Raw genomic sequence first — 25306 nt, 5'->3', positions numbered from 1 at the left:
AGCCCTCCCAAATGTGTCGCCAGACACAGCAACACCTTGGTGGAAGATCCAGGGGGCTGTCCAACACATCTCGGACGTCGCAGCCTCCCTGAAACGGCCGGCATCCTCCGGTACAACCGAGACGGCCCCCGACGACGAAAAGGCAGCTCTTCTAGGCATCTCGGCATCAACGCGATCTGACCCCGCACAACCACCAATCTTACCTGGAACAGGCACCAAGACTACGGGCCGCATCAGTCCGACCCAACTCCTGTCCGAAATCCAAGACCTCCAAACGATCGCTCCTAAGCCTTCAGTAGCCGCAGCGGGACACGATCCGGATATCCCCACCCCAAATCACGTAGGCACCGTTAAACGTTCTGCGCAAACTAAACCAGGGACCAGCGGTGCCGCTTCGCCACCTATCGTGGACCAGGAGGGGCGCGTCGAAGAGTCATTTTCTGGTTCATATTGCAAGCTGTCCACAGACTCCGTCCCAATAGCCAACAACTCCCAATTGGATGTCCAAGATCAACCAGACAACATCGAAGCAGATATGGCTCCATCGAAAGAGGTGATTGAAGTGGTATTGAAAGAGAGCGAGGAGAGTCTGGTGAAGGGAGAAGCGCAAGGTGGAGCTGACAACGCGCCCGTGGAACCTCCTTCATACAGGGAAAGGAGGCCGATGGTACTGTTCGCGATATGTCTGGTGGCGGTGTTTGTGCTGGTTGCCGTAGCGGTGGTTGTCACTCGTTTGGGAAAGCAAGAATCGACAGTGGCAAGTGAGAGCACGTCCATCGACGTGGAGATGGGCAACGCCACGGTGATGAACGCTTCCCTCAATTTGACTTTCGACGCGGTTGACGCGTGGGGTGTTTCGGCTGGGACTTTGGACATTCGTTGATTGTTGCCACTTCTAATTGCGGAAACTTGGTGCTATCTGACCGACTTATCTAATTTGATGTCGATAGTATTTGAGCTCGAGACCACATTGGGTATGCCTTGCACATAGTTTGGTATTGTGCTCACCACAACATAATGACGCTATCTTCACAATAATCGCAATGAAGTAGTGCAGTATCTCTGTTTAATGACTTTCTTAATGGTTAAGAAACTTCAATCGCACTTTCATGCTTGCAATGGTAGTAAGAATCTTGCCGGTCTGATGACAAGTCGCTCGTTCCGTGCTATTAGTATATTAGTGTCCTCCTCGTACCTGCTTCGTACAGGGAAAGCACACCGATGGTATACTGCTCGCGATATGTCTGGTGGCGGTGTTTGTGCTGGTTGCCGTAGCGGTGGTTGTCACTCATTTGGGAAAGCTAGAATCGACAGTGACAAGTGAGAACACGTCCACCGATGTGGACGTGGACAACACGGCACAGATGATTCCCTCGTCTTCGACGCGGTTGACGCTTGGGCGGCTGCGGCTAAGACCCTGGATATTCGTTCACTGTCTACGTAAAACGCCTCCTGGAATGCGTTTGATGAATCGACTATTTGTAATGAGGTTGAGTACGAGAGACCGTTCAGCGCTACAATTGGAATATAGTGAGTTGCGTATTTGACGTTCGAAATTGATGTTCTGACGCTGAAACACACAAGAAAGGCCATCGCAACATCCGATTTCAAATACTCGGAATGGATAGATTGCTGTACGACCGTACGTTATCTCCCAAATACTTAAGGAATGCTTCCCCACGTACTCAATAGTGCCCAGACTCAGGCCTGCATCTACGCCACACTGTCAGTTCCCTACGTACGCCGATATAAGTATACGCACAAAGGGATTCCAAGGCGGAGCCCGTGTTGACGTTGAGATCATTGGGTATAGCGAGAAAACTTGCATCTCGAGCGGTGGTCTACTTGCAGGAAATAGAAACAATTATCCACCGCCTCAAATGAACAACCTGCTGTCAACCTTGCAGAGCAGACAAGATGAATGACTCTTCGTCGAACGGTGGCAAAGGAGGAGGAGGTCCTCTTCGGCATTGAATAACAGCTATACGCGTTTAGTCTTGACACGCTTGGCGCACAAAGAACGGCAAATTAGATTATCCCGCTTTTCGTTTTTCTCTTTCCTAGGAGGTGATAAGCGCTGAATAGCGGCAGCTGCGCTCCGATACAGCCTCCCCAAAAATTTAAAGGAAGGGTAGAAGAAATGGTTCCCCTTTTGAAACTCGAGAGCTTCTCATGGCTTGAAACGCGGTATCCATTCAGGCAACAATTAGCAGCTGCCACGGTTATAAAATAAAGAGCCCACTTGAATGCGAGTTGTTTTTTTTTCTTCTTTTTCTACTTCTTCTTTTTCCTTCGCCTTTTTCCCCTCGACGAGCTTCGCCACTTAGATAAGGTTTTTAGTAGCTAATATAAAGGCCCTTCGGACGATAGTATTTCTTTTTCTTGGTACGTTTCAGCGTTTTACGTTCTCTTTCGTTAAAATCGGCGCAGGCAATATCCATTAAACTTGTTGGTAACATTTGCCTTGGCTATGAGAAGAAAAGCGGAGACAGCATTTCTCGTCGACGTGTTCGACGTTCACCGTGTTTTGTCTCTCTCTGGTCTTGCCTGACCGTCGCTACGTTGCTTCAGTGATGTAACAACCCGTCCCTTTTGTGGGTTATTTCTTCGTGGCGTTTTTCCTCTCGTAGTCAAGGACGACAGGGAGTCTCATGGCGTCATCGACTGGTTGGTTCCGATTGGAACGACCTTTCATCTTCGACTGGTCGAAACCGAGCACTCTCGCTGCATTCGACTGGTTCATTTGGAGCTCTTTCCTTCGACTCTGAGCGCTCTATAGAGTGCTCTCACCAACGCCGCCGGAGCGGTTGCGAAATCTGGTTATGGGTTCCGGTCACGTGACTGCGCCAGCTTCCGCTGAGTAGCGTTTCCGTGTATTCACACGAGCGACATACTCACGGAAGATTCTAGCGGAAGAAAAAGCGAAAACACTGCTTCTTATAGAGCTGAAGTTCCGTCCCGTGTTGTGTTGAGCATTCACACGGTGCGGTATACCGGGAGTGCCGTACTGCGCATTTAGCAGACGACACTTAGCAGACGACTGTCTCTACGTCTTCTGTCGTCTGCTACGGAATATCTTGTGGTTGTGGCGCAGGATATTCCCCATGGTTAGCAGTGTACGTGAAGACACGGCGCTGAGCGCTCACGTGACAGCAGAAAGCTATGACGTTTTTCGCATCTTCCGCTTCTGGGCAAATGTCGCTCGTGTGAATACACGGTTTATGTTCCGCCATGCCTGCCATGTTCTCCGTTTTGCGTCATCGTCGTTTTGACGGTTTTGAGCCATAGTTTTGACTACGAGGCAAATACCGGAAGTCACGTGAGTTAACATTCCCTCTCCGCTCGGCTGGAACCTGCCGCGTTCGGCTTCTGCACAATTCCTCCGGAGTGAATGCGGAGTGAGAGGCGCTCTGAACCCGGAGCTCCAGCTCTGAGTATGAGGACGACCAGTCGAGGCACACTCCGGTTCCTGTGACTCGACTTTCCGAGTTCCGACTCCGTATCTGTGCCAGCCAATCTGCAATCTGCAATCAGCAACGTAACGTCGGGTCGGCCACTCCAAAGCAATCAGGGGGTTGGCTTATCATGTTTTCGGAAACGTTCGAGTGAAACTTCTACTGGGAGGCGACCCGGGTTTGAATCTGGGCGCCGGCTGTGTTGTCTGGGTATTTTCCCGGCACAATTCCCTGTACGAGCCGTTCTTCTTGGTTCTTGTAAGCACGTGACCTGTGTCGGAGATGCCACCGTGCGTTGTGTCGCAGCCCGATGAGACAACTTGGTATCCATGTGAGAGAGAAAAAAAAAAGAAAGAGAAAAGAGCAAATCTCTGAGGAGTCTCTGTCGGGTATAAGAAACCCAATCGCTGACTCACGCTCGCATGCGGCGAAATCACACAAAGCGAGTAATCGGTCATTCAAACCTTTCTTCTGAGCAGGTACGTCTCCTCTCTTCGAGTCACTGCCGGAAAATAGATCTTCTTAGCATGTGGAGCGCCCTCTAATGGCTTCTCGTTAAATGTTCCTTAATTAAGGGCTGTCTCATTAACATTCCCTCGCACTGATGGCTGCTCGTTGCAGTGAACCTGAAAATATCAATTACGGGCCTGTCGTTGGGTTATCAATTGGGGAGACAACGTAGTTTTGGACAAATGCAAAGCATGATACCGTTTTTTTTAAATACGAAAATATGTATAACACTAGCAATCTACTAACAGTATAAATGCCCACTCAATGGCATAGAGCAAAGAATACAAGATATGCACAGATTTCTGCAAAGTGTGCTTGTATGGATCGAAATTCGAAACTCACGACGTATTCTTTTGACATTCTATAGTCTTCTTGTTTTCATGATGATCATAATAGGGAGCGGATTTCCACGCAGTGTGAGCCAGGAAATATATATGTTGGTCGAGAGCACTCTTAAAACAAAGCTCTACCGCATAGCACGCTGAAGGCCCATTGTACAGAATGACACCTCTGTCCCTCTTGATTTGTGGAAAGCGCGGGGCGTACGCCTCTTTGTGACAGTTAACATTTCTGCATAAGTGTCACAAAAAGGCCTCCCTTTTTCCAACAATCCGGGGAGAGAACGATGTCACTCGGGATGATGGTTGGCTAGGAGCGTGCTATGCGGTCAAGTTCATTTTTAAGAGTGCACACTCCTTTGAACCCAAACAGGTGTGGTTGGAATTATCAAAAACATCTAGCTCGGTCCTTCTCCTCCGTTATTGTATTTCGATGTCATGTAAATAAATTCGTCCTGGACATTTCATTGACGACCAGTCCCCTCCAGCAGTGGAGTCACCTGCGCCATTTCTGGGACAGAAAACTGCGCATTTAGTGGGGTTGCCTTTTCCGTGGCCTCTTCCATGACACTTTGAGTCGAATGGCCTTGAAACGGTAAAGGTGGAGGGTAGCATGATTACTGAAGGCACACGTGATGGCAGGGCCCGGCTCTCGAGTGGGGTATCATCATCACCATCATTAAAATAGAGATGATGATGTTGTTCACTCGTTGGACACATTCCGTGCGCCACGAGCAATCACGAACATCGTCGTCGTTACCGTCCGACTGTGGAACCTTCCAGACGAAGACATCGCACAGCGACGTTCCGCTGACAGCTTTACGCCTTCTTAGTATCATGGGTCAAATCTTCATAACCCCTAGTCAAGACGAAGATTTACAAACACGACTGCACGAACGTCGAGGCAGTCCCAGCCCTTCACCTCAGCCACAACCCCCCGAGACGCGCCCCGCAGAACCATCTCCTCCGGAAACAACAGCCCCGTCGACCTCCAGAGGCATTCCAACCGTCGTCCGGGATGGCAAAAACATAGAGGGCAAGACCGGTGCCAGCTCCGTAAAAATGAGAAAGGGCGAAGAAGGTCCTTCTCGAACAAGTCCATCCCCTCACGGGTCGATGACTGCGTTGCCACCAGATAGCAAATCGCAGGAACCCCTGGTGCCCATTCTGGTGAAGACGGGTACCCCACCCCTTATGACGGCGGGGTCAGAGGGTCCCCAAGGTAAAGCGATCGCTGCTATGCCAAACGCGAGTTCAACGCCGCCATTTCGGCCAGACCAAGCACCGGAACGCCATCATGTAAGCATGTCAGTTTATCGCGTATCGTGTAGCGCAGTAGTCAGTGGATCAGTCAGAGCCGCATGAACGTTTTCTTGATGCTGAAATCATGTTTTGGTCCCGTCCAGAGCAATCCGAGGCGCGACGCTCTTGCCATCCGGCGTCCGCCCTTACTAGCTCCTGTGTTGACCTGCTGTCTGGTGGCCATATTTGGAGGGGGCGTCTTGGGCTACAGTGTCTACTACCTCTCCATACAACCGGGAAGCCCTCAAGAGAATGACTTGAACCACTTTCTACACGACAACATGAGCGTAGAATCATCGGCCAATGCGACGTGGGCCACGAGAGCAAATCCCGCAAAGAATATCTCTTCTGCCAAGTCCGTGACAGAACCTGAATTGAACATTGCTTTGGTACTTGGATAATTCACCGACGCTGCAAAGATTTAATGCCTGATGTTAAATGAAATGTCCGATAGTTGTCAGTTGAATGGGTCCATTCATACAAGATATAATGCCACACGAAATTTTAGAGGGTGTTGAAAGATGCTGCAGGGGGATTTCTGTCTTGGGTTTCTCCTGGGTTTTTCCTGGGAAAATCTGTTTTTCTTTGCTGCATAGGATGAGTTGTTCCCGACACAGCCATGCATATTTGTGCAAAGAGTGGTACAGGTGACATATACTATGCTTTCCACGCCGAGACTGGCTTCGAATCCCGGTGTGGGCTGTTTTCCCTCGATTTTCTTCAGTCTGCACAGTTCCATCTAAACTTCGCCTATGACAGCACCATGCCGCCACAGCAGCAGGCAGATTGCAATAACACGACACCAACCAATGAGGTTTGTGCAATGACGTCACGTTTTGTCCCGCGATATGGGAAAGCCTATTGCGGCACCGGAGTCACAGTAGGATGTCGCTGTTCTCGCTGCCGTCTCGAGCGACTCACAGGTTCCGATAGGCAAGGTGCTTTGTGCTCGCTGCGTGTTTAAAATTTCTTTCCCAGTCGCTTCTGAAGCAGTATATGGGTGACTGTTGCGCCGTTGTCAAGCGCTGACCATTCCCTTCAGGACTACAATGCCAGATATTGGCACAGTGACGGTAGTGCTGCGTACTTCTCCGACATACGAATGTATGGAAGCATATGAAACGCACGACATCAAAAACGAATTTTTGACATTTTGATTTTAACGCATTTTTTATTTCCAGCTGCAGCTGAAAAACCGCTGCTTACACACGCGACCGCACTCTTGAAGTTTGCTTGTTGCAGCCATTATACTTAATGGTACATTACGTGCGTGCTTACCGTCAGTAAATTGGTTTATGTACATATACGGAAAAACACAGTCTGTTAGTCAGGCTCTGACAGGCGCGCTTTCTAAAGATGTCTCTGGAGTCAGGCACATTCACTCTCAGCACCCATAGTGTGCGTCGTCTGCTAGTTTAGACACTGAAGTCGACCATTTCCCATGATTCTTAATAAGTATCTATTGCGAAAAAAAATTGCAAAAAAAAATAAAAAAATAGCACGCTGCTGCCTCATTCAGCTCGCAGTATGAGCCCATTAGGGTGCCTGAATATTAGCTAGTATTGAGGCACCCTAGACCTCATGTTGTTCACCAGCTCCGTGGCCATGTCACGTCGAGACTGGGGGGTACCCGGGTTCGAATCCCGGTACCTACTGTGCTGTCTCGGGTTTCTCCTGGGTTTTCCTCATACGCTTTCAGGCATATGTCGCAACAGTTCTCTTAGAAGTCGGCCCAGGACGCACATTCCTCCAGGGCGTCAGTCGTGACGTTGCCCACCTCTATGAGGCTGACAAGAACAAACCCTTTTACCAGAACCACCACCACCCACGTTTTCCCATGTCACGTGGCTCAAAGACTACGCGTGACGTCACGTGCACGAGCCTGATTGGCGCCATTTCAACGAGTGACGTACGATATGTTTCTCAATGTTACCATGGACAATACTGTCGATGGAGCTGTGATTTCGGCGTCAACGTAAGCAACAACCGGACAACCACGCAGCGCGAAGATTTGCGGCAGACTGATTTATAGTGTGCGGTATTTTTCTCCAAGTGCTGCGATAATCGTGTGCCCAGCTCGCCTCGTCGTTAACGTGGGTGCGCACGACATCTACCCCTCCCCCACCCCCAAGTCCCCACCCCCGGCTTTAATGCAGTTCGATAATTCCTGGTAGCTTGGCCGGTACCTGTGAGTCACAAAGGATTGGCGTGACTTCCTGTGTGTAGATGGTCGCGGTATACCGAGGCTGGAGAGTGATGGCTCCATGTCACTCTATTGTGGATGATGAGGGTGGGAGGCGACGATGTGACGAAAGCACCGGGTACGCGAACAGGAGAGCAGGCTGTTTCGACGTAGGCGGGTTTTACCCGGTTGACGACGACAGTTTCTTGACGTCTTTTGAGTGCGGCGTATAGGACCTTGTGTGGGAAGGAGTATATAGGGAGGTTCGCAGAAAATATGCGAGGCTCTGCGTAAGTCCGAGGAGGCGTGTGATTTCGACGTGTGATATTCGCTGGTGGACGTTGCCTGAAGCCCGGCGAAAGCGTGTTCGAGGCGCTGGACATCGAGGCCTGGTTGGATCGAGTCTTGGCTCCTTTGGGGGGGAGGGGGGGGTATGAAAACGTGGGCGCGTAACCGAAGTGATGCTCCTTAGACAAGCTTGGCGGATGAGCAGTTTGACCGCGATGCGAATAACCAAGAGGGCGAGGGACAGGTCATCGGACCAGTGAGTGCGGTCTCTATGCGGCATGAGCGCCTGCTTGTGGTGGCGGTGGAATCTTTCCACAAGACCGTTGCAAGAAGAGGGATAACTCTATCGTACGGATACGTGTGGAGCCCATGGCCTTCGTAAAGGCCGTGAAGAGTCGTCTTTCAAACTGCGGGCCCCGACCAGAGACGACGACTTCGGGTACGCAGAAGCGTGCAACCCATGTAGCCAGGAAGGTAGCTTCTGAAGTGATCGCGACAGTTGAGAATGTGACAGTTGCCATTGGAGTGTGGTAGAAGACCGATCATGTTCACAAAGGGAACTGTGCCGACATTCGTGTGGAAAGTATTAGGAAAACCCCGGAGAAAACCTCAGATAGCACAGCCGGTGGTAGGATTCGAACCCACCACCTCCCACAGTCTTCAGCACCATCTTGGCTATGACGAACGAGCCGACCCCTTAGCCGCTCGGCCATGCCGCTGGTTTGTCTACTACAAGCGTGAAATTTCAACTTCGGACTGCCACGAAGTTCCTGTCCATTGGAGAAGAAAACCCTCAAGGAAAGCTATGCGTGCACGATGCAGACATTAAGCGACGAGTGTCCATCATACTCAACCGTGAAGAAATTCTGTGTCGACTTTCAGTGTGGGGATTTTGACGCCGAAGACACCGGAAGATCAGGGAGATCTACAACGGTGCCAATACCCGAAATTGTTGATTGTGCATATGACGTCATTTTGGCAAGTGGGCAAATTTCGGCCGAGATAATTGCAGAAACCTTAGGCATATCCAGTGAACGAAGGGTGGGTTATATGCGGAAGCCGTCAGCCGAGCGCGGGTGCCGAAATATTTGAATGGCGATGCGAAACAACGTCGGATGGATGCCTTCAAGCTGATTTTGCAGCATTTTAAGCGTTCTAGTGACACTTTTCTTGAGCGACATGTTACAGTTGATGAAACGTGGTTTCATCACTATCATCTCCAGGGAACGGCGGCATTCGGATACTCCAAGGACGAAGAAACTCAAGACTCAAAGATCAGAGGGGAAGGTCGCGGTTTTCGGGGATAAGGAACGTGTTTTGGTGACTGACACTCTCCAGAAGGGTGAAACAGTAAAAGGAGCCCACCAAAAAAAAAGTAAAATAAAAGAACTGCGCGGGAAGCTACCGGAAAGGCCTCCTTAGTTCGCAACAGTGCACTGGCTCTCGCCGAATCCTGCCCATAGGACTATTTTTTTGTTTCCAATCCCGAAAAAGAAAAAAAAAACGTTTGAAAGGAAAGAGATTCTCGCAGGTCACCGAAGTGATAGGAGCTGCCGAAGCATATTTCGGAGAGCGTACGTCGGATTTCTTTTTTCGATGGTTACAGGAGCTTCGGAATGGGTGTGCCAACTACATTGAACTTCGAGGTGAATATGTGGAATTGTAATAAAGGTTTATGGCTCTAGGCCGCTTCTTCCTTGTCGAGCCAATAACTTTCGAGCACGTTGCAAAGTGACGCACAGAACCAGCAGTCGCATTGTTTACGAACAGTCTGGTCTCTCACCACATTTATGGTTACGTGTCCGTCGACATTTGCTATGATGTGTGACTACCGCCTACCCAGAGTGCATCCGGCACATGGAGCGAGCGATCTCGCTGTCGTTCAAGCTTCTGTCTCTTGGCGAGAGGCGTCGCTACTGTCGCGCTAATAACGCCGTCACCCTTTGTAGGATTAAGGGATTACGAGTCTTCGGAGGGACCCTAATTCGCATTTAATCCCCTTTAATTCCCGCCGTGTCGATTGTCGTTAGGGTTAAGGTGGCGGGAAACGTCGTCCCGGAAACGGCTAAGATGCACGGTCTTGTGGGCACGGTTTTATAGAACGACAACGGGCAAGTAGAGGGGCACTATAAGTGTGCTTTGAGTGGCAACATCTGGTACAGCATTCTCCGCACGCGCACGAACACCCTTCATATTCTTTGCGCCTTGCTCAGGTCCCTTGTGTTTTTTTAAGTCCCATTTTAACGCCGCGAAGCAACTGCGGCTATGAGCGGTTTACAGACGTGGACTGGTGGAGAGAGGACAGCAGTAAATAGCGGGGGATCGAGGGGGTTAGTATGTGTCCTGGTCCGACGTCAGTGGGAACTGTGCCGACACTCGTCTGGAAAGACTGCCGGGAAACCTCAGATGATGATGATGATGATGATCTGATCAGACAGCACAGTCGGTGATGGGATTCGACCCCACTATACTTCCCGTTCCCAGCAACGAGCGGACGCCTTAACTCGCTAGGCCATGCCGCAGCTCTATAGGTCTCTGTTGCTGTGGGGTTCCAACCATGACAGGGAAACGGTCGCGGTATGGTAGAGAGGTTTTTGACAGCCGCCATGGCCCAAACAGCGTATATATATATAGCCTCGGCGGATAATCGCTCTCAAAGGGACACACTAGCAAATTACATTACTCATTACTCCAGTTAGAATTTAATTAAATTACATTACTCATTACTGCAATTGATATGTAATGAAATTACGTTAGAATTACTACGAAAAAGTAATGACATTACAAAATCATTACTGCGAGTGTAATCGTAATGATATTGAAGATGTGGAAATTCATTGTCAGACAACACTGTGCCGACTGAGTCCGTCGCCGTCCATAGTGGGCGTTGGAATTCTCTCCAGTCGGCAACTCTCTTTCTGCCAACAACAACAACAACAACTAACTCTTTCTGCCAAGTGCCAACACAGTCGATTCTTTTGTAGAAACTAATGAGTAATGCCATTAAAATTACTGCCAAAATGTAATTAAATTACATTGCAAATTACATAATATCAAAAGTAATGCGTTACATTACAAATTACCAGAAAAAGTAATTTATTACTGTAATTTCATTACAGTAATGACATTGCTACCCAGGTATGCACACTAGTGATGCCAGACGAAGCTTTTGAATTTGGGAAGTAGGGTAATGTGGGGCAAGACGCCGCCTGTCTCAGAATTGAAGAGAAAAAAAGCAGTTGCTTCTGCCACGAATGTGGAGACCCGCCAAAGAAGGGCGATTTTTTGTAGTCATTTTTCTTATTATATGCGCAGCAGCGTTTCGCCGGCTTATTCTGTCAATGTAAGTTCACATATCCTATTTCTTTATTCATTTTCATTCATCTAGATATATGCAAAATATGGGCACTCTTGGTTATCCTGTGTTGAACAGAAAAAAAAATAATGCATCCGATAATATGCACTGCATGGGCAGGACGCGACAATTTAATGTAATTTAAATTTAATTTTAATTTAACGGATAAGTCAACTATTAGTTCGCTTTAAGCTTGTTCCTCAGACATTTTTTTTAACATATCGCCTAGGATTTTCCAGCATATTTTCGTGTTTCCTGGGATATTTCCAGCAAACCAGAAGCGCGCTCAAAAGCGGGCGACCAGTTAGTTTATCCTTTATTTCCTAATTCTTTTCTTTTCCTCGTTTATTTATTTTATTCTTCTTTTATTTATTTTCCTTCTTTTTTCCTTTGCGGAATAGCAAGCCGGCGTCCCGTTTGGGTGACCTTTCCCCCTATTTTTTTCCCTTTCCTTTGTTCTAATAAATATATCCCCTCCCCCACCCCCGAGCGACCAGCGGCACATCAGACTGGCAGTGCGTTGTTTGCAAAGAACGGTGGAGCAATGGAGCAATATAGCCGGGTTCTGTGTGGTTTTATTACACATCTAGTGGACGGTGGGCTCAAGGGGGTTGTGTCCTGGCATACGAGCTTTACTTTATCAGCTTGGAATGCAAGAACTAATTTGTGTAGCTCATTACCACGGCGTAACTCGTCTTGCTCCGATGGTTGGGGCAAGATGGCACAATCTGCATTTTTGAATTTTTTGTTCTATGCTTATTTTAGACCGCCTATGTCCGTTCTGCATTTACAGGTCAGCAGAAGCTCTATAGACCCCTGAGAATGTGCCTATGACTAGTTCTTTCGATAAATACGAAAAATAAAAATTACGCGTTCAATTGCAGATTTCTGTCTCGTCTTGCCCCACATTCCCCTAAATTCCGCATCTTAAATGCGTTGCCCTCACCATCAACATATCCCTCCTTGAACTGATTACATACACAGCCGTTGAAGAAACGTTATCGATATACAGCGAAGAGATTTGAGGCGAAATAACAGATCATCCGTGCGTATCTATATAAGCAGTGTTTTGTGCAATGCACAGTGACGACTCTTTATTTCTTGGGATCCCCAAAGCCGTTTGGGTACCCTACTCCCTAAAACTCCCTCCTTGGCGCCTTCGTGCAGGCGAACCGATACTCTGATTACAGAGCACCTCATTATCGCGGAAACGAAAAGAAAACCGATGGCAGTTTTCTTTTTTTTTTTTTTACCTAACAGCAATCGCATGTTTATCGCTGTCCGTTGATCGCACACCCTCGTCCTGGAAGCGACAGAGAAGGTCTCCCAACCCTGTGTCCCATTAGAAGGCGTGGCAGCTTTATCAAATGATGCGCGTGACCGGTTGGGTTTTGCTTCCCCCGCACCGTAATTTTGCGCTCTTCGATGTATGTCGATGTGGGGGAAAAAAGAGCTGAGTACAACAGGTCACGCTGACATAGGAAAGCGCTTGCGTGGGAAGAGTCGGAAAGAGTTAGCTCACATTTTGGCTCGAAGGCTTTTCATCCGGGGCACAAGTCCTTCTGCACCGGGTATTTTGTTTGTTTTCCCGTAAGTTAAGCGTTGCTCTCGAGCCCAGACGTCTCAGTTATTTTTTACGGCAGTATTGCAACAAGTCAGCAGCTCCTGCTTGGATACGGAAAGTAGAGAAAAGTGTATCACGAAATGAGCGGTATAGAAAATTTTGTTTCTTTGTGTGCGCGTCAGTAAAAGTTTTTTTCTCCCTCTCCACGATGTGCGGGATGTGTTGCTTGAGATCGGGACTGGTTTCCAAAAAGGACGTCTGACGAGGTAGCTGGCATAACAAGGTTTAATATGGTACAAGGCTTACAGTTGGCTGAACATGAACCCGGCGGGGGTGTCCTAGACCGTCCTGTAGCAATGGTCCCCGCTCGAGCTACTCAAAAATCACATGCGCCCGCTTTTATGGGGCAAAAATGACCGCTGCCCACTCCAGTCCAATCAAGGCACTCCACAGAAACTAAATACCTAATTGGTGAAGTTAACAAGGTTGCTCACGTGAAAATTCACGTGTTAGCTTGGCCTAAATCCCGAAATCCTGTCCGCCATCTTGAACTTGTCGCAGTTTCCCGAGACAACAAAGCGCGAAGGCCGTCACCCGCGCCCGGTTTCCCAGAGGAATGTGTGACGAACATCAAGGACCACGGCTCAACAGCGAGATGGCAAAGTGAAGGCACATACAAAATAACGAGCCTTTTGCAATTACAACCCTTACAGCGTCTGTGAGAAAGTACACGTCGTGGGCAGACGTCCATAGGAACCGAAGCCGGTAGAAAACCGGCGAATCGAGCCGGCTCCCTCGCAGTGTTTATAGCGTGCCCACGGAGGTAAATGTCGCCAACGGGTAGATGTTCTTCCACCCACTGGGTCACGTCCCTTCGCTGCTTCGAGCATATAGTGAGACACGCGTTAATTTCGTTTGGTGCGGACCCTCGGTCTAACTGAAACTGCTTCGCCTATCTTCCCAAAATGCACTCTGGAACCGACATCTTACGCCTACCCACAATAACCGCCCATTGTACGAAGCAGGACCACAACTCAAGTACAAAACATTCTCTCCAATGGGAGAACCCTAAATACGAGGTAGCGTGAACGTTGTTCTAAATTAGCCTTCGCACGTAGCGTAATTTGCATCTCAAACAGCGTCCCTCCACGCAGCCAGGTTATTAGTGGCCTAAACCAAGTCCCTGCTCTTCTCTGCGTGTTATTGCGTATAGGATGGCTGACAGTTATGGCCTCCAAAAATTTCCCTAATGTCGGCGTAGTGCACCTTTACGCTGTAGCTAAACCTGCTGGTTTTCTGCTCTTCCCTCTCGCAGAAACCACTTTTGCGAGCGACACTGCCACGAGCAACAGAGAGGACCGCACTCTCCTAGTCCTGCGTTATTGCAAATGTCATCGTACATTTGACCGTAAAAATGGCAGTTGTTGCTTCTGTGCGTTGATTTGTAACGCCTTTCGATTAGTTTTAACCACGACCTACTAGATTATAACAACCGTGTCATAATGGGCAACCCCTATGAGGAGCCCGTCCGCACAATCTGCTAGGGGCGCTACTCATCGGCACGCCACCATTGGACGATGGAAATTTGAATTCTGAACGCGCCGAAGCGTATGTACGACTACCGTAGCAGACGACAGCGATAGCTCCTATGAAAACGCGTAGAATGGTGATGATAATCAACCTCAAAATGAAACATCCGTAGAATATCCACCGCTTGCACAGAAATACTAAGGTAAGCTGAAGTACAAAGTATTGTAGAAGTTGAGGAAGCAATAACTGGCACGATGAGTAGCGCCACCGCTGCCTTCCAAAAATGCGGCGCTGGGAAGGGGTGCCCACGACATGGTCGTTATAATCTAGTAGGCCGTGGTTTTAACATGCATCGTCGCAAATGTGACCTCGTACTGCTGGTCGTTGTCAATCGTCACCGGTCTCAGCCACGTTCAAGCTTGGGAAGCATATCTGCCATGTCGGGTATGGAGCACCGTGTTTATGCTGGCGGAAAACCGAGTCACGTGCCCTCAAAATGATGTTACCTATGACGTGTGTCGACCGCTACAGGGTGGTTACAAAAATGGCGGCGTCCCCGTGGATAGAATATTCCCATCCATGGTAGATCAGCCATTGCGCAAGCGAGGACGAAGACATACCTATACCAAGCAGTATAGGCGTGCAATTAAGTGGAAAAACCCTGGTTCTTCTTCGCCAGTGCTAGTGCTGTTGCTCTCTGTATTCTCCTCATATGGCACATGTCCTTCCTTGTGACGTCTGCTCAGGACCGCCATTTCAGGCACACAAGCAAATAGCTCGATAACTTGTCTTTCGCACGCGTTTTCTTTTTTTTCCTCGCTCGAGTGTCTCTTTCTGTTATTTCTATTATTTCGTAATTAAATTGAATTGAGTTGACTGTATATTTCGAGTGAACAATGGTATAAATACCGAACACGTGCAGACCCATATAGCAGTCTGCTTAGTTGTGGGTCTGCTACATAAGCAATTTCACGTGCAACAGCATGAAAAAAGTACAGCAATACACTTTAAACTGAAAAACACCCTTATGGGTGTAAATGGCTTGTCCTATAACTGACTCCTCTTTTTACACCGTATGGTCTGGAACACCCTTTTTAGAGGGTGTATCCCGTGTAAAACGCCCTTTGAAAGGGTGCTTTTCCTTGAAAATGCCGTCTTTTGCACCCTTTATACACCTTTTTAGGAGGGTGTTTAACGATCTTACACCCTCCTAAAAGGGTGTTTAAAGGGTGCAAAAGACGCATTTTCAAAGAAAAGCGCCCTTTGCACGGGTGATTTACACGGAATACACCCTATAAAAAGGGTGTTCCAGACCATATACGGTGTAAAAATAGGTGTCAGTTATAGGACAAGCCATTTACACCCATAAGGGTGTTTTCCAGTTTACAGTGTACGGACAACACATTTATACACTCTTACGAAGAGTACATAACTTCATAAGGATGGCGCTGATGGCGCTGTTATTATTATTTGATCATTTCCGCTTGCGCTACTACTGTCTCACTATTCTAACTGCGAGACCTTTTTTTTTTTTTTTTCAATTACTGTTCAAGTCACCTTTGTGATGCGTCAGTCTCCAACCTATGAAGTCGAAATTGGTGACCTTTAGAAGAGCCCGCTCGGAACACAACGATACATCCCTTTCGAAAGATCCCTTCTCTCGACAACGTCATTCCTGGATCTCTTTCTCCGAAGCCCATCTCGAAAAAGTCGCCAGTGCGTAACCTATCCCGGAAGGCTCCACCCGAAAGGCATCGATCAGGGCTGGGCTATCGTGGTTTTTCGTGCTTCCACAGCCTTGGCAGGAAAATCTCGCGGTCACGGTGTCCACGGATTACCCGCGCGATGCGGAAATTTCCCAACTATACTCCCTGTTTAGGAGCGACAACTGGAGAAAATTGAGTCTGCTATTTTTTCTTCCAAATAACGGCGGATGATTTTCACGATATGAGCACGCACTCGAGTCCATATAACTGCGTTTCTCCCCTGATTGCTAATCTGATACGCTGATAGATAATAGCGGATGTTCACTTCATAATATTAATATATTTGAACGTGGTGTAGTGTTCCTAGCAGTAGTCAGGTTTTATGTCCCAGACTATTTTGTAGCCGTCAAAAGCATCGGCTCGTTGGTGGCAGTCAAGGCCGTGCTGAAGAGTGGGAGGTGGTCGGTTCGAATCCTACCACCGGCAGTGCTGGCTGAGGTTTTCCGGCAGACTTTCCAGACGGTACAATTCCCCCTGAAGTCGGCCCAGGACGCATACGAACCCCCCTGTCCCCCCACTCCTTCCTGCTGTCCTCTCTCCATCTGTCCACGTCTGTAGGCTGCTCATAGCCGCAGTTGCTTCGCGGCGTTAACACGGAATTTTAAAAAAGCGCGTCTTATCTAGAGATGCGAAGCCCCGGAAAAAACTCGGAAGTTTTGAAAAAAAAAAACAGTTTCTTTCGGGTTTTTTTCTCGTCTCCGGAAAAATTTCCCAAAATTTTCAGGCGACAAAATTCAAAAATGTAAATTTTCGTGCCTTCGATGCGTTCCAACCCGCCAGCAGTGCCTTTGGTGCCTCTAATCCTCCACCAACCACCAACTTAGAGCTCAGTCTGGCTGCTCCAAGCGGACGCCATCACGTTCACATAATGTCGGAGTTCTGGTCGGAGTGGACGGGTTGTTCCAATTACTACCTATCGCTGAGTAGACAACAGTCTCATGGGATGCTCTGCTCTGCATTTATGCCTAAAGGGTGAACACTACTAAAGTTTCTAGCTCATCGTACGCTGTGGCTTGGCCGGCAATGCTTCGACTCAGCAGTAACCGCGTTTGTTTCCATTTTTTCCAATTTTCGGGAAAAAACCCGGAAGAAAACTTTTTTTTTTCGAGCGATTCAAAATTTCCGGAAATTTTGCATCTCTAGTCTTGTCACCTAAAGGAGCACAATGTTCGAAGCTACCACCCTGGCGCTTCGGCGCTTCCAACTAAAGAACGGCAGCTGAGAAGCGAGTCACTTCGTTGGCAGGGCAATCTTTCCCTCTTTACACTGTCCTCGTGCAGCGTCACTTCCTCATTACCTTCTAACCGCAAGACCAACCTTGAAGATCCCCTGGACTGATCAAAATGTCACGGATTTCTTTTTCTTTTGTCACCTGTACTCCGAAAACCTATCCATTCTCGAAAAGCCTTCTTTTTGCACTCCACCCGCAAAAACGGCATAAAAGAAAGATCGATCAAAACCTTCCGCTTTCGTACTATTTCATCCTGACACTTCCCTCGGCCGAATCTCGCGGGCGTTGTATTTCACGCGACGGGCACATAGACGCTAGCACGTTTAAGAGCGACGTGCTCTCTACCGTCGACATCGGCTTTCGCCTGACTGCCATACGTCTTCGCGCTCAGAGGTTTTTGTCGCGCTTGGCGTGTTTAGCGGCTCTGTCTTTCACGTCGAAGGGGAAATCGTGACCCGAATATTGGAATTTGGGATGCTAGGGGACGCTGGAGGCGGTATTTCTGGGTTTCCCGGGGACAGTGCGTTGTTCTTTACGTGGAACATTGTTCCGGACGTAGAGCACATTGTATTCCGACGCACGAGGACTACTTCTTTTTTCCCTCTTTAGGTATTGAATTACCACGAGTGTATTATGAAATCTATGTCGAAATATATCGATTCCAAGAAAAGGGGTTTAATACCAAGTCTTTACTTTAACCCAATAACGCACGAATGTTGGGCGTCATCGAAGTACATCGTCAAGTCGCATTCAGTACCTGTTGGCTCTCAAATTTCCGCTAGTTATAATATGAGGGTGCCCAAGATAAAGTTCGTGGCTCGTATAATGACGATAAAACAAAGAATATGACCTTTCGGAATCTTATAACTATGCATCAGACGACGTATTATGCAATAAAATTTGACGTCCGTACAGTCAGTCCGTTAAAATTACTGGCACTAAAATGCAAAAAACAACTCGCTCCCAAATGAAAGTCCATGCTTCAATTAGTCCATTTCAGAGAAAATTAGTTGACACAACGCTACCGTTTGGAAGTAACACGCAATGAAAACAGAGCCGCCTTCGGGGGGCGACAACGAACGGCAAAGGTTGGCGGCATCCAATGAGACAGCAGGAGAATACCTATCGTGGCCGTGCAGATTTGGATCGGGTCCGATAGCAGTATATGCGCGGCATGATGCGTACTGCTGCATTTTGTCAATACCGATTCAATGAATTGTGGCCCACAACAGTTTTCGCGAATGTTCCGCTGACAACATTTATCTTGACAGGGGCGCCAGTCCGCTTCACAACGCGCGCTATGTTTTTCACCGGCAATGCTACATGTCGTGGCACGCGCGTGCAGCATGTACTAAAAACACCGGTGCACGAGCTGAGGCGTCCTTCACTGTGTAACGCCTTAGCAAAAAGTAGAGTCACTAAATAAGCTACGCTTCAGAGTAGCGACACTGTGCCGCCATGTTGTTTCGGATGACCTCCAGCGCCATCCATTTAGCGCTCTTCGAAGTGTCGTCTTCTTCTATTGCTGAACTTCACCTTCATCTATTTCTACTGCCAAAATAGAGGTGGGGCTGGAGGTCATCCGAAACAACATGGCGGCTCAGTGTCGCTACTCTGAAGCGTAGCTTATTTAGTGACTCTAGCAAAAAGGAGTCTGGTATAATTTTGATAGTAGCTTCGTACGGAATCAAAGTTTTGAATTATGATAACAAGTACGAAATTAACGTAGCGTCTAACGTAATTTGAAGCGAACTTGTTTTTGCATTTTAGTGCCCCTTTAACATTTTCTATGGCCCATACCTGCTCTTTCCGCTAGATGGAGCCACAGTCGGTAGCGGCGTTGCCGACGGCACTAAAACTGCGTTGAGGACAAAGGAAAACGTTATGTCGTGGTTTATCAATAGACGCCTTGCCTTTGTGGCATCAAATGGTTGGTCCTGAAAAGGGCCTTTTTGAAACGGAAACTTTTTCTAGTCGTTCAGGAAGGCCGGTATGCCTCAATATGCGTGTCGCGAACACTGATGGAAGGAGTGAAACTTCTGAGCAGGCAGATCTCACCCTTCTTCCTTAGAACATCATACCATCACCACCACCACTACACTGATGGAGCGACGGAGTCCAGTTCCTACTCCTTCAGTACCTGCTCTGGCATGCCATCATCAATGGAGCGAAACGCTCGCTCAATCCTTTGCTTGAGATCTCCGACCGTGTTGATGGTACCGCGCTCAACCTAGGTGGTTTTTACTGTACTATTATGAAAGTTCGCTTCGTCGCTAAACAAAATGAACTTCAAGTGAGTTGAACTGTCAGCAATGCGCCGCACAAAAACAAAACAAACGCATAGCACGCTGTGAGCCACCCGCACGAGTGATAAGGTTATCGCTTCTGATTCGGGTAATCGTGCTCCTTCCCAAGCAGCACAATGTACTGAAAGTCGAGTGCGATAGGGGTGGACGGTATGTGTCTTATCAATGTTCTTTAGTTTTACCAGTCTGTTCAAGGCCTTCCACCTACCCGTCCACCCCTATTGCACTCGACTTTCAGTACATTGCGCTGCCTGGGTTGTTCCTCACAGTGAAGCGCTCTGTCTACTTTTTTTTATTGTGTGTTCCGACAGCGCAGGACGATTTCGTGAGTCGCTCTGAATTCTCTTTACACGGGTGCAACAGTTCTTAGCGCCGTGTACCGGATCACTATACGTTTGTGCGCTCCCAATTAGTTGGCGCATTGTACGCAGTGCGAATAAAGTGGAAAGGCGGTATGCACAGGGAGAGACAGCAGATAAATACGCCGTAAACAATGGGAAGATGTGAACGATAAGCCGAAAACAAGTGCACGTCCAATAACTCGAAGAGATTTGCAGACGATTGCGGCTTGAGTTCTTGCTGATTGCCTTCATTCAGATATTTCGCCTTCGCGGTATTACGTTGCGTATTGCAATTACCTATTTTTTTTTCTTTTTTTCGTACAAAATCTCTTTATAAGGCAGTTTTGTGCATCAAGTTCGATACACGCCGTTGCTTTCAATAGGCGTCCGCAACGCCGCTTCCGACTGGTGCGCCATTGAACGGAAGGAGCGGAAACACTGGTATGGGCCATGTAGAAAATATGAAGGAGCCGGCGTATTTTTCTGTTTTTAATTCCACGAATTATTCGCAGTATGTTGATCGGAGTGACATAGTGTGTTATACGTCGTCCGATGCATAGTTAAGCTCCCGAAACGCCGTGTTTTTGTTTATCTTACTTTATCTTGAGCTACCCTGTATATTCGACTGTTTCTGCAATAACTGAAATCTGAATGTGTGCTACAGTGGCTAAGCTTCCTTTTATTTTCCAGGTCTACTGGTTCGGACCTGTGGCTGGAGGTCTTCTTGCCGGTCTTATTTACGAGTTCATCTTCGATACCAAAAAAAGCACGAAGATTCGTAAACGAGGTCTCGAAGACACCGATAGAGGTTCGTACCTCGTTCGACGATATTCAATTCTCTCTCCCACCCGACGCCAGATAACCTTCTTTTATTCTCTTCCGAATATTTTCGCGTCTTTGGGGAAAGGGGTTCGCGGGCATTTAAATTTGGCGCTGGAGGCAGTGTTTGGTCCACACGAGAGATCGAACTTAAGTCAGGCGACATTCCAATAAGATTGTCAGAATTCCTTCGTTGTAATATCTCGAATACGTGACAAAGCCATTTGGAGTTACAACTTCTGGATACAACAACAACAACAAATGCACTGATGATGATGAAAGGGGAAATTTGCCACTTGGGTTGCGGCCCACTGACGGGACTGCTGCTGGTACAGTTATGAGCAAAGCTGCTGCAACTTGCTTAATTCCGTGGAAAGAATCCCTGGCAGTGTGCTAAAGCTACTAATCAATAGATGCAATACTAATGCAATAGATCGAAAATGCGCGGTGCCTACCTTCAGTATACTTTACTTAGAACCTGTGACGTCGTACATCGACTAGCCTCACGACAAGGGTGAGGAGTTGGAGTGCGAAATTACATGACGTTGCACATCGCAGCCGAAACGTAGGACATTTTCTGCACCGTCGGCTGGGGTATTCTGGGGAATGTCTTCCGTGTGAATACCACGACCTACCGGATTATAGCGACCATGTCATAATCGGCAACTCCTATGGAGAAGCCCGCCCGCACTATCCGCTAGGGGCGCATCGGCGCACGATATCTCCATCACGATTGGATAATGGAAATTTGAATTTGGAACGTGGAGAAGAGGGTATACGATCGTAGCAGACGACAGTTCTCACGAAAACTCGTAGAATGATGATGATAATCAGTTCACAAATTTAACGAGGCCGCGTCTCCCGTGGACGTGCACCGCTTGCACAAAAAAAAACAAAAAAAAAAACCTAACGTATAATCTGAAGTACGAGGTACTTAGACATAGCAGTTGAGGAAGAAATAAACGGGCCGATGAGTGGCGCCACTGCTGAGCATGCAAATGTGGCGCTAGGAAGGGGTGCAAATGACATGCCACCACCCTGCCTGATCCACCAATATATAACCAACACCGTGAATCCAGTCCAGAAACTAGATAAAAAAGAATGCCGCCTCAACCTAACGTTCTTTGTCCAAATATCAGAAAGAACAACCGTGCGTCATTCTCATCTTCCTGTTTTTTTTTCCCCTAACACTCCCGAAATCTCTTATAGAAGAAAGAAGAGGAAGTTTCTAATATCCCCTGCGACAGAGGGAAGTCTTCCCCCACGAGATCCACGTGACTGGCCCTTTTTGCGCCCCAATGGCCTCCTCCTCTAGTGGATCAATTATCGATCCCTGGGAAGGGAGTCCAGGTTGTTATCGCACCCGTGCCGAACCCTAGAAACATTCTTATTATATTTATCGCAGTCCTTGTATCTAGAAGGCATTCAATCGGCCGCCTACCTATATCGTTCGTCGGAAGTGCCTTATTAACTCTTGGGAGGCTTAAGCGGATTTATTTACTACGATGGACATTGCGTAGGGAGTTACAGTTAGCATCAAAACATATCACGTACGATAGCGCAATAGACAAACAGTAGACAACAGTAGTACGTACGACACATAATGTAAACACACGACAGAACAAAATATCTAATGACAATGGATGGTAGTTTATAAATCGCGAGTATATATAAGAAAAAATAAACTACAAATTAAGAGACGAAGCAATTGCAAAATTGAGATACTCCGATAAAATTCGTGAAAACGTGTCGTTATGGAGATGTTATCGCTAAGGCGGCGAAGAAAAAAATGTTTTGGCAAAAACGTTAGTGTAACGAAGGAAGCATGTTTTTGTGACTGGTGGAAGTGACGCTTGTCCACTGCGGACTACCGATGAGAGGAACGTCGCAAAAAAAAAAAAAAGAAAAAGCATTCCTTATCTGGAAAAGATTTACAGATAAGACGAGATGGCGTTGGTCCCAAAAGGCGAGCCCCCCATCGCTACGGCTCTGCTCTGAACATCCAGCGTCTGCTCTTGTCATCTATTCGAATAACATTCATCATACGAATAACATCATTGAATAACAGTCGAACTACGCCGTCTTTCGCGTGGGATTTTCGATACCGTGGTCAGTTGTCCACGAGGAATAAAATTTATTTATTTATCTATCCATATACCTCAAAGGCCCTTGCGTGCGGAACATGATGGGGGGGGGGGGGGGGGCATCAACGTAGTTGAGTTAACAAAATATAAAAGGAAACAACAGCAAAAAAAAAAAAAAGCAGAGTATGGCAATGGAACTGTATAAAAGCCAGTAGTTTTAACATAGGCAATCAACTGAACTAACACAGTGCATAATAAGCTATACATTGAAAAATTCATAGATGAACATGCATACAAGTAAAATAAGAGAACATGACACACTTCAGTAGAGTTAGGAACGTTCAAACTAAACAATCTGCGGCAAGTTCATGTTTAAATATGGTGTGGTCAAATTACACTATGGCTTCGAAACCGATTGGAACCGATGCCACCGTCCCTTTACAGTAGAATCCTGTGGTCTGTTCTTCTACTGTGAACAGTCTCTGTTCGAAATGGCCGACTTTCGCCGAATCTTTCACTTAAATATTTGCGAGGTGCGTATCCTGCGAGAACTAACTGGTTCTTGCAGTTTTTTGCACTGGGCCTCCCACATTGTACTTGCTACAATGTGAAATAAAGTTTCAGCTCAAAGTTTCAATTGAATTCAACTGGCCCGAATAGTCGAAGCGGCGCAATTTTTCCTCTTTTTCTTTCTTCCTTCTCTTTTTCTTTCTTTCTTCTCTTTATCTCCTTAATCTTCTCTCTTCATCTCCATATCTGATAAAATAGCGTGTGTCCCAAGCAGCACAATGTACTGAAAGTCGAGTGCAATAGGGGTGGACGGTATGTGTCTTATCAATGTTCTGTAGTTTCATGAATCTGTTCAAGGCCTTTCACCTACCCGTCCACCCCTATTGCACTCGACTTTCAGTGCATTTTGCTGCTTGGGGTGGAATCGTACCAACCCTGAGCTTGGGCACATAGAAAACATTACTACTTTTTTTTTGTTTTTTTCACGTTCAAGTGTCTATCTCTGTGTTTATATCGACTCAAATAATCTTGCGTGCGTTGCGTTGTCGGATATTATTCGACTTAGTACTGCAAAAGAAGATAGTTTGTGTCCGATGGTTGCACCCAGTGAACAAAGATAACATGCACTTCCGATAAGATGTCTCACAAAGTAAGCTTACTTAGAGGACGAAGATATTGGAGCCAACTTCTTTATTATTATTTTTTAGTTCTACATTGGTTGAATTTCAAGGTTGGATGCCGGTCGAGAACGACACGTGTATTCTGTGGCAGCTTCGTCTTCCGCGTTCAAAAATCCTCGTTAAAAAAATAAAAATAAAAATTCAGTATCCACAAAAAAAAAAGAAAGAAAGAAAGAGTTGTCCCGTGACGTAAAGCAACCAATTATCGTTATCCATTTTTTTTTTTTGTAACGGAACCGGTTGCACCACACTTTTCACTTCGTCTCTTTAATCAAGTACGGTTGGTACATTATACGCGTAAACGGCAGTTTATTAGCCTCGGCATACTTCACTGCGCATTATTTATAGTAAGTAGCGCCTGTTCAAAGGGTGCCTCCCATCTCGAGTGGAGAGCCGAACTTGGAGGGAGAGACGGAAATAACCCGACAGACGAAAAATAGACGACGGCCAAAGAGATTATTAAAGGACGTCCCAGAGGCGGGAATGGGGTTCACTTTTACCTCTCTTGTTCTTTGTACCGACACGCGAGAGTTGCCGTTCGATTAAATTCCCTCCCGCCATGGACTGATGGAAGCCGTCCGAGGTCTTTTCTGTTCTATCGGGTTTTAGTGGCTCCTTTGTGAAGCTACACCTTTATTCTGTGTTCCCTTATCTCTAGTCTATAGAGTGTCCGTCAAAGAGCTTCTCTTCGTTTATAAAGTGCTCGGATGTACTCGTTTTATATCAGTACTCTGTTGTATGCGGACTATTTCGTCTAGTACGGTAACAACAACTTTATTTGGAGATGATGAGTCTGCTACCGTAATAATCTGACTGCGTTTTTTCTCCACACTGATCTCGGTGGCTCACATGGTGAACGCGCGCGCTCAGGGTGGGGACTACAGCAATGCGGTGGCGCGATACAGGGGGTGGACGTCGATATTCCCGGTTGCGAAATCCCCGCTCTGGAAATTCCCGTTCTCGAAACAAGGAAAATCAAGGAGAATGCACGATTGCTTCGTAAGATGGTATATACCGTGTCTAAAAAGACGGTATCACTATTTAA

General features: G+C 47.3%; 2 protein-coding genes across 3 annotated transcripts in view; both read left to right on the top strand.

Moving 5' to 3' along the window:
- LOC135387804 (neurogenic protein big brain-like) overlaps positions 1-25306 on the top strand; it is a 112518-nt gene that overhangs the window by 73621 nt on the left and 13591 nt on the right. For both annotated transcript variants that reach the window (XM_064616943.1, XM_064616944.1), the window contains exon 4: positions 20859-20976. In XM_064616943.1, coding sequence (XP_064473013.1) covers positions 20859-20976 — 118 coding nt within the window. The remainder of the gene's footprint in view (positions 1-20858; positions 20977-25306) is intronic.
- On the top strand, positions 5028-6058 carry LOC135387805 (uncharacterized). The gene is made up of 2 exons (XM_064616945.1): positions 5028-5602; positions 5710-6058. Exons 1-2 carry the CDS (start codon positions 5141-5143, stop codon positions 6004-6006), a joined length of 759 nt encoding a protein of 252 aa, XP_064473015.1. The 5' UTR covers positions 5028-5140; the 3' UTR covers positions 6007-6058.

The sequence above is a fragment of the Ornithodoros turicata genome, chromosome 3 (assembly GCF_037126465.1).
Source record: "Ornithodoros turicata isolate Travis chromosome 3, ASM3712646v1, whole genome shotgun sequence".
NCBI classification, from domain to species: Eukaryota; Metazoa; Arthropoda; class Arachnida; order Ixodida; family Argasidae; genus Ornithodoros; species Ornithodoros turicata.
The sequence above is the reverse complement of the archived record's forward strand: the minus strand, read 5'-3'. Positions and strand labels throughout refer to the sequence as shown.

Bases quoted from the DNA above. Each gene is read 5' to 3' on its own strand.
- LOC135387805 (XM_064616945.1), top strand. From the start codon at position 5,141: ATGGGTCAAATCTTCATAACCCCTAGTCAAGACGAAGATTTACAAACA. The intron at 5,603-5,709 runs GTAAGCATGTCA...GGTCCCGTCCAG, and splicing joins AAGCACCGGAACGCCATCAT to AGCAATCCGAGGCGCGACGC.